At 45.3% G+C, this 16,626-nt stretch overlaps 1 protein-coding gene across 2 annotated transcripts in view; it reads right to left on the minus strand.

The window, feature by feature from the left end:
- PTPRN (protein tyrosine phosphatase receptor type N) overlaps positions 1 to 14,387 on the minus strand; it is a 40,890-nt gene extending 26,503 nt beyond the window's left edge. For both annotated transcript variants that reach the window (XM_063116799.1, XM_063116798.1), the window contains exon 1: positions 14,216 to 14,387. In XM_063116799.1, the coding sequence (XP_062972869.1) occupies positions 14,216 to 14,330 (115 nt within the window). In that variant the 5' untranslated portion in view covers positions 14,331 to 14,387. The remainder of the gene's footprint in view (positions 1 to 14,215) is intronic.
- Between the last annotated feature and the right edge of the window lie 2,239 nt (positions 14,388 to 16,626).

Here is a 16,626-nt window from a genome sequence, read left to right on the forward strand (position 1 = left end):
TTCTCTTCTGCTGCCCCTTATGACTGGAATGCTCTCCCAGAACATTTGAGATCTACAACTTCAATCACAGCTTTTAAAGCTCAGCTAAAAACTTTTCTTTTTCCTAAAGCTTTTAAAACTTGATGTTGCTCAGACTTTAGACTATTAGTTATACTGTTATACTGTTAGCTTTACCCTACCCTGTACCTGTTTACCCTACCCAGTGCCTGTTTCCATTCTCTTCCCCTCCTTATTGCTTTACTATGATTTTATTAGAATGTAAGCCTATGCGGCAGGGCCTTGCTATTTACTGTTTTACTCTGTACAGCACCATGTGCATTGATGGTGCTATATAAATAAATAAATAAATAAATAAATAAATAAATAATAATAATAATAATAATAATAATAACAACAACTTTGAAGCAATCCCGACTGCCAGTGAGAAAGTATAAAAATGTTTTTTTAAAAAAAGAATTAGGAGTTGGGGTGTCTTGGTGAGCACCAAGGAAGGTGTCTGAGGGCACACTGGTGCCTGTAGGACCCACTTTGACTTTCCTTGGGCTACAGTCTTTCCAGAGCCACAGGAAGAGGAAATGGGAAATTGTCCTTCCATGAACATCCTTAAGTTATCATTGATCCATGTGCAACATCACAGACCTTTGTTTATTTCAACCTTAAGGTCAAGTCAAGAATAGACCATATATCAAGAAGGGGGTGGGTGGGGAGATGGCATGCAAGATTCTCCAAGGCCTCTCTAGCTGGCCAACCTAAAGCACATTGTCATGGCTTCTTACTCTTCCCACAACCAGCCACACCGTAGCATCATTGCTGTGAATTGGCCAAGGGGTTTGCCCAAGAGTAGGTCACTGCAAATCATGCCCTTACAGTGGACAACCCAACTTTCCCCTGAAATCAGAGGGCATCAGGTTGGTGAAAGAAGCTCTAACCTTTAAATATAGTCCTGAACCTCAACTTTTGAATATGGCCAGCACTGACCAAAGATGTAAAAAAGGATGGAGTTTGGTTTTTAAGTCCCTGAAAGTTCAAAATATCTGGAGGGGAGCAGGTCAGGGGAAATAGATCTCCAGATGTTTTGGATTTCAACTCCCAGCATTCCTGACCATTGGCCATGCTGTCAGGGGTTTCTGGGAGTCTAAACATCTGGAGATTCAGTGTCTGCCCACCTATTTTGGACTACAACTTTCTTCATGGCCAATAGTCAGGAAGGATTGAAGCTGCAACCAAAACATCTGGAGGGTGACATGTTGAGGTGACATGTTGAGGTAGGTTGCAACTTATGCAGCCTGCCTATGGTGTGATTCTACCACTGAGGTTTCCAAAATGGTGGGAGATAAGAGAAACAGTTTGCTTGAAACCTCCTGTCAAGGGAACTGAAAACAGACCCTGACTACTGCTTGTTTGGTGCATACTGATAATTGAAAGCTAAAGATGCATCATCGCCATGTACTATGGAGATATACTTTGCGCAGAGGGGACCTTCTCAGCCTCTGATAAAACAAAACAAGGTTGCTTCAACTCTTTAGAATTGCTGAGGTATCGCTTTTCTACAATGAGATGGCAGCAGTGTGAAAATGATGATTCCACATGACACTGAATATATAGCACTATTTTCTCCACTGAGATCTGGGAATGCTCACTCTCCCCAAGCATGATCCCACCATTGGTTCACTAAGAAGCTAGTCCCACCCAAAGGCCCTGCTTCTTCTCGCAACTGTCTCTTAATTCGGAGCTTCCTCCCTGCCTCTTCTAGTCTCTTTTCTTTTAAAGCAGCTAATTAATTGCTTCCAGTTGAATTGCTGACTTGCCCCTTGTCAGTTCTTGTTCACTGCAGCAGGGAGATTTAATTACTGATTTCTTCTTTCCAGTAAAAACAATAGCTAATTAATTAATTAATTTTTAGGATCACAATTGCAAAACTGCTCTCACAGAAACACAATAAAAATAATAATGAGAAATGGCTCTGGATGCAATGAGGAAACCAGTCATTTCAAGCCCCCACTCCACCACAGGAAACAGGAAATGACTAATTAAAGGCAATTCAGGAATGCCATAGCAACCATCACTGAGAATGAACAAGATGCACCTAATTAGTGTTTGCTCCCGTCTCCCCCCCCCCCCCCGCATTAAAATGCATCAGAGGACAGGCTGATGCATTTTAATACAATCATCATCATCACAAATGAGATCTGAAAAGACAGAAGTACAGATCACCATGAAATGCATCATTTTAACAGTGTTGTCAACGACGGAACGAAGGATGCCAATTCCAGACTCATCAGCTAGTGTGGAAGCAGTTTTATTGCTGAGAAAAAAGCCAGGCACAATCTGTCTGTAAGGAACTAGCCATGGTGCTGAAACATACCAGCAACCAGTCACAGCTACAATAGGGGGCTATGTCCGCAGGAGACAGGGAGCAAATTCTCTATCTATTCATGAACATGTGCAGCAGCTCCAAAACAGTTGGTAAAGTAAGAAGTGAGGCAATTCTCATTTCATAGCTGGGCCTTGTCACTGATCTTGACAAAAAAATGACCACATTAGTCATGGGATATATACAAGACAAAGTATTTCTGCAGACAAAGTTTCTCTCAAAAAAAGTTGGCGGAGAACTATATTGGAAAACTGTTTTTCTGGGCATGGGGGAAGAGGTATCTTCATGAAGGCAAAACCATCCCTGAAGGAACATCACAGTTTCTGTTAGTCTGTCCTTTTCTCTTTTGTCAAATTTGCAGTGTTTCCCCTCCTCTTTTTTCCAACCCCCGCACTGCAAAGTTGCACAATTTTCTTACTTCTAAAATATGAATAGCAGCTAATGGATAGAAGTGGAAGGAAGCATAGAAAGCCAGAAAGCTCCCTAAGGACTGATCGATATTATATGGAACAGATGTCTGCCATTGTATGTTGTCTTCCATCGAATGCTATAAAACATGAAGACTCGCATTGCTAAAGACACAGGAACACACAGAAGGTATGTGCCACAGAGATTCAGTTGGACATGGCTCTCTCCCATGTATCCATCACCTATTTAGAGAGACAAACATCCCCTTCACACTTTATGCCACGGATCATGGCGGATACAAGCAGTAGGCATGTTTGCTGCATAAAATGTAAATCAGACCAATTTCCCACACCTGGTGCCCTTCAGCCCCAGACAGCAAGGCCAATGGTTAGGAACCCTGGGAGTTGTTGTCCAAAACATCTGGAGAGCATCACATTGTGGGAAGTCTGTTTTAGAGGTTCCCAAGTGTAGCACTGCCTCTGCAGGAGGGGTGGAGGAGAGATTTATTTATTTATTTATTTATTTATTACATTTCTATACCGCCCAATAGCCGGAGCTCTCTGGGCGGTTCACAAAAATTAAAACCATTCAAAGTATAAAACAACAGTATAAAACCATAATATAAAATACAACATAAAAGCTCAACCAGATAAAAACAGCAGCAATGCAAAATTACAAATTTAAAACCATGTTATTTAAAATTTATAGACTGTTAAAATGTTGGGAGAATAAAAAGGTCTTCACCTGGCATCTAAAAGCATATAATGTAGGTGCCAAGCGAACCTCCTTAGGGAGCTCATTCCACAGCCGGGGTGCGACAGCAGAGAAGGCCCTCCTCCTGGTAGCCACCTGCCTCACTTCCTTTGGCAGGGGCTCACGGAGAAGGACCCCTGAAGATGACCTTAGGGTCCGGGCAGGTACATATGGGAGGAGGCGTTCCTTCAGATAACCTGGCCCCAAGCCGTTTAGATTGCTATATTGCATAGCTCACCTATCCAATATGGATCCCAATACTACTGTTTATACCAATAAATCCAAGCCTCCATCTCCACCCATCCAGACTAGGCTTGGTGTTGGCAACGTTCTAAGAATGCTCCCTCCCACACTTTTATTTAAGGTATTTCTACCCTGCCTCTTTGAACCAAAAGGACAAGGTCTTTTCAGTTATGGCACCAAAGTCCTGAAACTTCTCTTTTCTGGAAAACTTGCTTGGCGTCCTTGCTCCTGGACTTCCAGGGATTTTTGAAGATTTGAGTATCTGATTTTAATGCTTTTATAAATGTTTTATTAAAACGTTTTTCTATTAATTGTGATGTATTTTAATGTTTCTTGGTAAACAGCTTGGGGATATATTTTTACATATGGTAAGCAGTATATAAATCTAGTAAATAATAATATTAGCTATGTGTGTGGGTTGGTTTTTAGCATAGATGGTTATTGCTTGCATTTTTGTTCTTTTTATATTTCAGTTCATGATGGTGCTGTTTTATAGCTACAGTTTTATTGTTGTTTTATGTACATGTGCCTTCTCAATTTTGTGAGTGGCCTTAAGTGTTTTTGTTAGCTAGGCAAAATAAGAACAATATTCAAAAATCATTCCATAAAATCACAAGGTGGCTAACAGGGATAAAATCCAAAATACGCAACAACCCCCAGCTCAAATGTAATATGCAAAATAATAAAGCAATAACCAGTAAAAATTAAATTGGTTAAGCAGAGCAGCAAAACGGAAGAAGATGCTTCAAAGAGGCTGAAATGCTCTCTGAAAAGTAGCCTTTACCCAATAGCGAAAAGCCAGCAAGAAAGGAGCAGAATGGACATCACTGGGAAATTTCAGGGAAGCAGAATTTAGGATGGTGGAGCAGCCTCTCCTTCACTGGAAACATTTATGCAGAGGCAGGACGGCCATCTCTCAGGAATGCCATAGTTGCAAGATTCCTGCATTGAGCAAGGGGGTGGATTAGTTGACCTCCAAGCTCCCATCCAACTGTATATTTCCAAGATCTATGTTCTAAGTCAGCGGTTCTCAACCTGTGGGTCGCGACCCCTTTGGGGGTCGAACGACCCTTTCACAGGGGTCGCCTAAGACCATCGGAAAACACATATTTCCGATGGTCTTAGGAACTGAGCTACATAATTTTGCTACATAATAGTAGCAAAATTACAGTTATGAAGTAGCAATGAAAATAATTTTATGGTTGGGGGTCACCACAACATGAGGAACTGTATTAAAGGGTCGCAGCATTAGGAAGGTTGAGAACCACTGTTCTAAGTGAAGCTAAGTTCAGAGCTGGGAGCCAGGTCTACAGCCCACATGAAAATTGTGGACTCTCCAGCAAAAATAATAAAATAAAATAACCGTGAGGGAAATACTACAAAGCATGGCTACACATGGGTGGGCCTCATCCTTCAGTAGATGCTCATGTAGATCCTGAGCCAGTATAACTTCCTTTGGTTATTATGTGACACATTTAATCGCAATAGAAGAACTGGTCCCAAGAGGGGCTACCAGAGTGTTGGTGCCACTATTGATAAGGCCCTGCTTGTCTCAGTACCTCCCATGCACACAGAGCAGAATCTCCAAGAAAAATTGAAAATTATGAGTAGATATTTTCCAAAGGCCTCCCTAGCAGAATGTCTGTTATTGCTGCTGTTGTTGTTAACACTAACATTAATAATGATGACATTATTATTATTGTTATTATTATTACTATTATTATATCACTTTCCACAGAGTTATCACCTGAACTACTTTCATCTGAACCCTCCTTTGCCCATCTCTCTGTTTCTAAAGCAGTACATCATGCAGGAAGGTGAAGGTACTGCCCAAACAGAACTGGTGCAAGTAAAGGCCATCTTCACTCCCACCCACAGCCTGCAAATTTCATTTTCAAGGATTCCAAGAAGCTGCTCTTGACATAGCAAAGATTATGAAAGAACTATCCAGGCACAGAACCCTCCTGGTTCACAAAGGGAAGAGTATCACAAGGCAGCCATCTTCAGGGACAGCAACAGCTAGGCCAGGAATGTGCCATCTTTTAATTGGAAGCTTCTCTACACACAGGAAAAATCCCACAGTCTTGCTGATGCTTTTCTCCTTTGCAGTCTTCCCACCATCATGACACACTCCTTTACAGGCGACTACATGATTTTGAATTGAAAACTTCCCTTCTTGGAAAGGCTCCATTGTGTTTAATAAGACAGCACCATCTAGTGGCGGAATTATAGCGCAATGCGGCGTTTATACACTGGGAGATCCGAGATAATTCCTCCTCCTCCTCCTAGTGAGATTCCCAGGGAGACATCTTGGATGTTGATGACATTCATGTAATGGACTTGCAAACTTCCATGAGTGGCTAATCATGAGCATGCAATAAATAGCTCATGGAGAGAAGCTCTGGGAAGAAGTGTTATCAGCTACTCTACTTAATACACCCCCTCAGGTGAATACAGACAGCCATTTACAGATGGCCATGACTGGCTTCATAGTGTGCTATGGTTGCAGTTGCTCTATTCATAGTTACTCTGATGTTCTGATGCTAAAATGCAAAGACCTCTCCCTCCATACATTAATGTAGTGTAAGCATGGGGAACTTCCCATCTGGCCTGCCAGCTTCTTCACCAGGCTGTGCCCCCTCTACTGGCAGGGAAAATCTCTTCTTTCAGATAAACAGCCAATCAGAGAAAAGAGCTTTTCCCTGCTGGGCAATGAAAGAGTCTCCCTTTCTCAGCACGGGAAAGCTTTTCTCTCCAACCAGCTGATGATTTGAGAAAATACTTTTTCCCTGTCAGGGAGAGGGGACAGATCCTGGGGAGGAAGCAGCTGAATGAGTAGACTTATGAGTAGACATGTGCTCTAGCTTACATTGGGGAGGATATGTGGCTTGCATATTCTAAATAGCACCTGGCATGCACTGCAACTCACCATGGCTTAAGCCACAGCGGAACGCAGTGTCTGTGCAAACCTGGTCAGTTTGAGAAACTAGGGGTTATCCCAGCTTCCCCAATCTGGTGCCTTCCAGATTGTTTGAACTATCACTCCCATCAGCTCCAGCCAGTATGGCCAATAGTCAAGGGTGCAGAGACTGTCATCCAAAACATCTGGAGGGGACCCATTTAGGGAAGGCTGAGTTAACTTAATCTCATAAGCATTAAAAGCTATCCCAGAGCGGCTCTGAAAATGACAAGCAATGTGAATTTTTTAGTTACTTCTAGACATTTCTACCATTTTCTCCTATCAAGAGATAATTGGAGCAGCTATGAATCACACACAGAAATCTCTACTGCGACAGACAGTTTGGCATTCCTGATGTTCCGATACATCAAAACCACACAGACTAATGCTACAGTTATTAGGAATGGAAAGAAATCTTAAGGGGCCATGGAATTAGATCGGGTGTAGGCAAACAACACCCCAGCGCTGGAAAATATTGGGTGCAGAGCCAAGGGCACCCATGGTTCTCCAGGGAAAATGTAGCCTGTGACAGCAGGTGGAATGGAGGTTCACAGGGAGAAACAGCTCCAAATGTAGATTTATAGCTTGGGGATTTCACCCCTGGTACTTTATCACACCACGAAAAAGTAGAAGAAAGCAGACTAGATTACCGGGAGGTCTTTTCTCTTCTCAGCCACATCCACACTGAATATCACAGCTGCCCATTTGGTGAGTCACGGCAGGCCAAAGCAGCGGACGCGTGCATTACCACTGACGTCTTTGCCAGTGTGAGTCAGAGGTCTCCAGAGGGATGGGAATCTGCAGTCAAGCAGAGCAAAGATGGCTCTGCCTGCACACCTGTCCAAGGCAAATTCTACCCGCACATTCAGCAGATTATTGGATGTGCACCTTTCAAACTGGGGCTACTCCTACAGACAGCCACATCATGCAATTTAAGCAAAAATGTCAAAAGATGGTGGTCAGAGATTGGTTGCCACTTCTACAAAGAGATGGAAGCAATGGTGACTCCTTAGAATCCCTTTGCAGGGGGTCCCCACAAAGTATGAGGCCGAGGAAGGAGCACACACTAGAGGACTGGACAGTGGCCCTCATTAGGTAGGGAAGCCCCCCTCCCTATAAGGATGGGAAGGGTCCTACTTCCTTGCATGTCCCTCCCAACTGATGCCCATTCTTTACATATGCCAAAAGACTACCCTGCCCCTACCCACTCAGCTAACAGGGCTAAAAGACAAGGGTGGACCAGAAATGCAGGGCCAGGTTTCACATAAAAGTGTTCCAACATTATGCCTTTCCTCTGTCCAAGCTACTTACTCTTCATTTGCTGGTTTTAGCAGTGCAGTCAATCTCCTCCCGGGATCCTAAGTGCCTAAGCAGGGCCTGCATAAAATCCAAGCAAGTGGGGTGGGTGGGGAACAGAAGATAGTCTTTTTGGTATCCCCAAGAGAAACAACACAGGGCCATGCTCAAGTCTCCCATCCAGCAGGACTGTGTCTGATGGATCCCAAATACAATTGGGGGGGGGGGGGAAATGGAGCCAAATTTTCAGGTAGTGGTTCCTTGATGCCAATGCTGTTTCATTAATAATTGGCACCCTGGATTAAATCTGGCCAGCCTGGTCAACTACTTTCTCCTTGTTATTTTTGCAAGGAGGGCAGAGGCTAGCACAGGGGTGGGGAACTTATGCCCCCCTGATGTTGTGAACTACAACTCCCATAATTCCTGACCATTGGCCATGCTGACTGGGCCATATGGGACCTGGAGTCCAAGATCATCTGGAGGGCCACCGTTTTCCCACTCTTGAACTAGCAATTTCATGGGGGGAAAGGCACTTTAAATGTTGGATAGGGTGGGGAAGATGAACAGAAAAAGCAGGCTGATCTTTCCAAGAATCTAGAATGAAAAGGGTAAAAAGGCTGCAGTCTCCCCATTTGGTGGTGCTGGGGATCCTCTCCATTCCTGCCCAGCCAAATTAGCGAGGTCTCATGATCAACTGTTTGATCACTCTCCTGGAATTATCCAGGAGAGCTATTATCCAGGCACAGGGAGTCATCCTGGATAATAGCTGCAGAAAATAAATTCCATCTGTGGACCAGCCAGAGTCAAGCATTGCTGTTTAAATGGCCTTCAGTCTTCCTCAGACTGCTTGGAGCCCTCAAAGTCACAAACCAAAATATTTATACGCTGCAAGGTTTCAAGCCTCCCAAAGCCATGATGCTACCTTATTTGAGCACTGAGGTCTGAGCTCTCCCCTTGAGGGCTTGAATGCCAGATCAGCAAAGAGCCTGCAGAAGACTTTCTGTAGGCATCCCAGTACTGCATACCCTGGCATTAGATTAAGAGAACTTCAAAAATATATATATTTTTAAAACCAGTTTTTCTGCTAGATACATATTGCATCAGCGAGACCAAACCAACAAAGTACAGAGCACAGCATATTGCAAGACCGAGGCAACAAAGTAGAGAGCATACAGCTCAATAGCCTGCCCTAAAATCGCGTGTATAACAAACCCACTGATGTATCAGCAACATGTATATCCAGCCTGCAGTTATTCTTGGAACACATTTCATTAAACTTTACAGATTTTTAAATCTACATTAAGAATTATGCCTGACTGCTCTCTCTCTCTCTCTCTCTCTCACACACACTCACACACACACACACACACTTTAATATCACTGCAGCTGATGCACTGGTAACAGGATTTGGCTTCTAATCAAAACGTGGAAGGCCGTGAGAAACTCAGTATTTACAAATGCTTGATCAAACTGCAAATGTCTCCCCTGGGCCCCAGCACTAGCCAAAGAGTACTTCGTGTTCCATCCCTAGCAGGTTATAAAGAGAGGGAAAGCAACTCTTCCACCTAGGGACAGGCCCACCCAAGACATTTTGCTCCCTGAGGCAAAGGACAAAGAACCCTTCCATTCCAAGTACAGAAACCGACTGGACTGGCACTTGGACCTTACTTCAACACTGGCAACAGGATAGAGTTCTTCATCATACCTGGGGAAGCAAGCTAGTTTAGGGGATGTAGGATTTGGCTGTGAGGCACACACAGCTTTGTCCTCTTAAGACAGTAGAATGGCTGGGGGTGCTACCACTGCTGTCTCCTAGCATCTGTAGCCTGAGGGGGATTGCCTCACTTTGCCTAATGATAGGGCCGGTCCTGCCTTGGAATTCTCAAAGGAGCAGAAAGGGTGGTGTTTTTTTAAAAAAAAGGAATGAGGGTGTCCCCATGAGACATGTCTTCCCATCTTGACCAGAGAGACGTTTGGGCTGCTGTGAATCATCATATGAATATCCCAAGTTATCAGCAAGGCATCAAGGCACAAAAATATAAGCTTTTAAAAGACGGTTCTGCAAAAGTAACTATTTCCTATTCCATCTAACACTCCTCTAACAGTCCAACTTTTCAGTGTTATCAAACCAGATCTCTGTCTGACTTCAGTTAAGGCAGACAGTTTTAGGATCACTGCTGATTCTGCATCAAATCTGGGGAGCCAGTATCTTGTGAGTCTTATGGCTGTAACTCAAGGGAGGGAAACCTTTCTTGGTCCAGAGGCTAAATTCCCCCCTACCAAAGCAATCCAGCAGGCTGCATGGCATCAAGGGTCTCTGTCCCCAACACCCCCTTGACACCATCTGCACCCTCCCACTTGTTTTTTGTCCATGCAGAATGAGGTACAGCATTCCATGGCTCTCTCTGCTCAGAGGAAGGGACATGGCTGGCACTTGGAAGAAGGGAAAGGAGAAGCTAGCAATTGTTGAAGCATCCAGAATTAGAGGTGTCTCCAGTGTTGGTCAGGATGACTTCTACTTTAATAATGCATTAGTTTTCAATTAGGGTTGTAGAAAGCCAACTGTAGCCTAGATAGCACTGCCTTGAACCCTTAACATTTCTGTCACCACTGCATGGTGGTGAATGGATAAAGACTGCTATTTAACAGTTGGTAACGTACCACTATGTGCCTGTAATCACTTGGTAAGCCAGTTGTCTGCATTGTTCTTAGAAGTGGTGAAGATAATTTTACCACTCCCCCTCCTGGCTTCCTTGGATTTCTAATCAGGTGCAGAAGTGGAGTAAGATTCTCCTTACCCTTCGGCAGGACAATACAGATAAACCAACTTACCAAGTGATTACGCAGACAAAACTGAATCTGAAACGTTTTTCATCACTAATTCTGTATAGAATGCAGCTTGCCTTGGTGCAGAATCACAAGCTTCTTTCCGGGGGACCACAAGTTGCCCACGCCTGACCTAGACCATATCAGTGAACCATATAAGTGAACCATAAGTGACCATATAAGCAAGTGTGTATATATATGTGGCAGGCATGCTGCTCTTAACACAGCAAAAGAGGGTTACATCATCTATAAGGAGAGGGTAAACTAAGGTTCAGAAAAGTAGGAAATGCTTCAGCCATTCATTTTTCAGCAGGGAGGAAACGTTCAGTCCTGCCATACTCACTGTAACACATCAGAGTACGCCAACCTTCCTCAACCTGGTGCCTTGGACTACAATTCCCTTCATCCCCAGCCAGCATGGCAGGTGGCTGCAGTAGCTAGGGATAATGGGAGTTGCAGTCCAACACATCTGGAGGGCATCAGGTTCAAGAAGGCTGGCGACATGGCCCAATGTTCTTCCATCTACTGAGGCCAACCCAGACTCAATTTCCAGAAGGAGGGATAGAGAATGAGACTCCTGTTTAACAGGAAAGCAGCAAGATCAATATTTCTGCTTTTAGCCCTGTATACTGACCAGGCAGTAATTTCAGAGAATTTGCCAAAGAGATCACACACACTCGTCAGCTCCTGGGGGAAAGCACATGTCAGCTTTGAATTAGAAAAAGGCAGCAAGACACACACACACTGTGTCATACCTGGAGCTAGTGATGTGAACTTCTGTGCTTTATCCTCTGGGTTCATGGAAAAGATGAACAAACTGGACTTAAACCTTCCCAACAAGACACAGCCAATACTTCTCTTCATGAACTGCCTCAGCTTTATTTGATTTCACATACATAGTCTGGCCTCCCTGTTTCATGTACACCAGCCAGGACTAAAACCTACATAGTACCACAAGCCTCCCTTCATGGTTCCCCGGTATTAAACGCCCTAGTGCCCAACAAGTGCACTCAATACAGCCATCACTGGGTGCCATGGAAGGGAATGACTTCCCATTTCAACACCCTCATCCCCAACACCACAGTCCCTAATGCCACCTCCCTGGCTCAGTAAAGGACTTCATCTTTAGCACCCAAAATATTAGGGAGGAATTACTCCAAGTAACACCATTCCAGGTCAAAATGCAACATAAAGGCCAGGAAGCAACTGATGAAGGTACCACTTCCCTCTTTGAACATGGTATGTACAAGTTAGTAGCTCCCTGGCACAGGCTAATAGATTCTTTCCAGAGCATGTTGATTGGGGATGATGGGAGCTGAAGTCCAACACATCTGGAGGGCACCAGGTTGAGGAAGGCTGACCTAACATTATTATTATTTTTATTATTATTTATTTATATAGCACCATCGATGTACATGGTGCTGTACAGATAACACAGTAAATAGCAAGACCCTGCCGCGTAGTGGTTTTCCAGGAGGTTGTTGTGCATCCAACTTCTTTAATCAATCACCCAGCCAGTTTAGTCTTGAACCAAAAACATGGGAAATTGCCCATGCAGATTTCCCCAAATTCCAAAGTTCAAAACTATTTATTAACATCGTATACACTGATGGTACATAAACAATCATACCAATTAATTTTAGAAAGTGTTTGCAAATAAAACACTTGATGGTATACAAACATACCAATTAATTTTAGACAGTGTTTGCAAACAAAGCATTGATAGTATACAAACAATCATATCAATATCATAACAACCACATCTGTTATATTAGTAATGTACTCTATAAACATTGCATAAAATTAATTGGTATGATTGTTTGCATAGCATTAAATACTTCATTTATAAACACTGTATTAAACTGTCTCATTGGTCTAGCACTGTTCCATTAAATCTCTTGAATGTTTGTCTTGAGCTGTTATTAGGGACTTTGTCTTTTCTGTTTTGCCAAATTTCAGAGCTGCCCGGCAAAGGGGAATACTGACCCCCTGCACCATTTCTTGCTGCAACCTCATAAAAGTGACCCATGGATCCATTTTGCAAAGAAGCAGCCACCAATAAAGAAACAGAAAAATCAAATTTTAAAAAGGCACAGAATGGGTACCAATAGCTACACTTCCTCAGCACTGTCACAGATATGCGATCGGAGACAGGGTGGGGATGCTAATTCCTAGAAGGAATCCCTTTCAGCATCCCCGCTTCTTCAGCGGTAAGAGAGGACGAAGCCGTCCCCAATGGCAAGGTTTGCAACAGGCAGCTGGGTCAGGCTAGAGAAAGGGAGGGGGGAGGGGGGAGGATGAAGAGAAAGGCCCGGCGAAAATGACGTCAGTGCCTGAATTGAGGAGGAAAACACAGCGGCGGGCGGGGAGTGGGGGAGAAAAGAAGAGGCGATCTGCTCTGGAACTGAACTGAGAGGAAAGGGGTGGGGGAGACACGAGCCAGCCAAGCCTGACGGCGCTGTGACGTGCACATGACAGCCTGCCACGCAAAATGGTGACAATATCACTTTGGCGGGGGCTGAATCCGCACTAGGGAAAAGGGGGTGGGGGTGGGATCCCAAGGAAGAAATGGGGGAATAAATGCATGTACAGCAATATCAGGAGGGGAAGCAGGGAGAACCACCACCATCTCCCGGGCTCCCCTAGTGCGAAGAAAAAGATGCAATTATTCTGGAGCCTTCAGGGGCAAAATGAAATGGGGAAAAAAGGGGTGGGGGTGGAGGCAGTATGGGGCTCAGCCCATTGTGGTGGGGGTGGGGGGAGAGGTTCTGCCTGATGTTATCAAGAGAACTGATGCAGGACCTACACACGGTTAAAAACAACAGGGGACCCCCACTTGCCACCGCCTCTCGATGGAACAGCCTGCAGGAAGGATAACGTTGAAAGCGGTCCCTCCCCTCTTTTCGCCCCCCTTCCCCCTGCACAGCCAGCCTCCTCCTCCTCCTCCGCCCCCCTCCTCCAATACCCACCATATTTAGGACCTGATCCCCATCCCCGCGCTAGAAGCGATCTTTTCCTGATGCCCAGGAAAAGGGAGTTTTATTTTGGAGAGGGAGAGAGGCCGGGACCGTGGGAGGTGCAGCGCGCACGGGATCGGGAAGAGGAGCGACATCCTGCCATATGGAAGCGAAGGAGCTCTCCCCAGGCTCTGCCAGCGGAGAGAGATGGAGGGAGAAAGAAAGAGGAGCCGCTGGCCGGGCAACCGCAACACTAGCCCAGCCGCCCACTCCAGCTTCTTCGAGTATCCCAAGCCAGGTCCTCCCTTGACCCTTCCAGCACCCACAGTCCGACTCCCATGGGCGGCCTCCCTCCCTCCCTCTTTCTTGCCTGCCTGCCTCCTTATCCCCAGTTCTCACCATGCAGCACTGGCAACGGGCGATCCCCAGCAGCTGCACCAGTCCGGGCTCCCAGGAACGACAGCAAGAAGAGGAAGGAGCCAAGCGCCCGGAGCTGACTCCGACACCGCCCCATGCCGGCTGGTGCCCCCACTCAAAGCCCGGGTAGCAGCAGCAGCAGCAGCCGCCGCCTCCTCCTGCACGGCCGCTGCACCATCCCTAAGCTAGCAATCAGCGCCCCCTCCAGACCGACGCTGGGACACGCGTCCCCCACCACACAAACCAACCAATCTGCATGAACATGCAAAACACTCTCTCTGCCCGCCTGGGCCTGACTGCCCTATCAGAACGCAGAGAAAGGACACGCCTCTGTCCAAGAAGCCAACCCAAACCACTCATGGCCACACCCTGCTTTAAAAAGTTACGCCTCTACGTGACACGGCAGGCCCCACCCCTCGCACCTCGCATTATATCAACCGCATTCCCAAATCCCTGTTATGCCTCCTCCGGCTATTTGCACGCACACCACAATAGTAAGCCGGCAGGTACACTTCTAGCTGCTGATGCTTTTGAGACTCACGCCAATCACCAAAGCGTAAGGGAGGTTGTTGAATCACACCTCTCACAACACAGGCTAGGTTTTGGCCACATTTCTACTGAAACCTCCACCACGATCTTCCCAAAGAAGCGACTCCAAAATAGCAGATCTCAAATTCAGCAATATCCACCCTTTCTGCCCCACCACCTTGTCTTTCATTTTCTACCTCAGTGGATAGAGGGAGATTAAAAAGTGGATTTATGGGGGCTCAGCCTTCCCCAGCCTGATGCCCTCTAGAAGTGTTGGACCACAACTCATAGCATCACCACTGGGAATAATGGGAAGTGTAGTCCAACATATTTGGAGGGCACTAGGTTGGGAAAGGCTGACCTGTAGGGCCAACACTTGCTCAAAAGAGGAACCTCCAATGTGGCGTTACTGCATGCTTCATTCACATGCCTTTTTAAACTCTCCATAGCCTTGCCTACTAGATGGACCGTGCATAACCAGCCTGGTTCCTATCGGTGTGCTATAGCACCGTTTCTCACAGGGCACCACCCATTAACATTTGCACCTCCAAGGCTTGTTCCTTGGAAGCACCGTATCAAGATGCAGGCTCCGTTTTCATTTGTGTCCATTTTCTATATGGTGCAAACAAATCACTAACCATTACTGCAAAGCAAAAAGCAACAAATATTCTCAAGATGTTGCAAACACCACAGTCACTCCTTAGTCTCTAGCGAGCTGCACTATATCGAACAAGTTTTGCTAAAACAATTGGGTAGGTAAATGGCCAATCAGACGATTTACAGCTTTTAATATGCGCCACTCAGAGAAGCTGGTGGCTCCCATCTCATTTCATGGCTGGCTTCCTCTTCTCCAGCACAACCAGGCAATTGCTTTAAGCTCTAAAATTAGGTCTTTGCCACCAGCACTGCAGGAAATGAGCAGGGCACTTCCAGTGTCGTCCCCCACCCATGACATTTTCAGATGTTAATTATCCCTCATTGCTCCCCTCTTCCTTACCAGTTCCAGTAACAGCACGAGGAAAGCCCAATGCGCTCCCCAAATGTGTTAAACTTGTTTGCCAGGGAAGCCAGTACAATCGTCTCCCGACTTTGGTATCAATTGTGAGTTTCAAATGCTACTTCCAGTTTTCAGTATTATGCAGGACACTTTTAATGATGGATTACATTGCAATCCATCCTCATTGGAAGGACCATGTGTTCCTCATCCTTGCCCTAAACCCAAGGGCATGGTCTTTCAGACGCTACACTTAACCATGAATCAGATCTTGCAGGAATTTGCCTCATTTTTTAGAGTTCCATTGGTTAATTTAGTAATTGAGGAGCTGCCAGGGGGAAGAGCTCCAATTTAACACCAGCAATTTGACATGTTGCAGGAATAAAGCTATTCCTACTTTATTCTTTCCAGCGATGTTTATCTTCAGAACGTGTTTATTTTCATAACGAACTCGCACACTTCTCACATTAAAGAAGTAAAAACTGTCTCTTTTCTTAGCCGGAGTAGAGCAAAAAAAGGGGGGAGCATTGGACATGGCGTTCTTTCTGGTTTCCTTCCAGCCAGACTTTAGTTGGAAGAACAAGAACTCTTAATGAGTTTCGCCACTTCACAGACTACAGCAGGGAGAGGTCATTTCCCACCCCTTCAACCGTCGTGTTCACTTTAGAAAGAACAGATACAAAAAAGGGGGAGCCAGGGGTACAACTAAAAAAAGGAAGCGTGAAGGTTTGGTATATGTGGAGTGCAGTCGGTCTGTGCTTGTACAAAGGATCCAGCTGCTGGCTGTAGCTGGCAGATGGGTGGTTGGGTACTTTTCCCTACTGTAACCAAGTGGAAGAGCCTGCCTTCTACACCGAGCAAGGCTGGGCAG

The sequence above is a fragment of the Elgaria multicarinata genome, chromosome 2 (assembly GCF_023053635.1).
Source record: "Elgaria multicarinata webbii isolate HBS135686 ecotype San Diego chromosome 2, rElgMul1.1.pri, whole genome shotgun sequence".
Classification (NCBI taxonomy): Eukaryota; Metazoa; Chordata; class Lepidosauria; order Squamata; family Anguidae; genus Elgaria; species Elgaria multicarinata.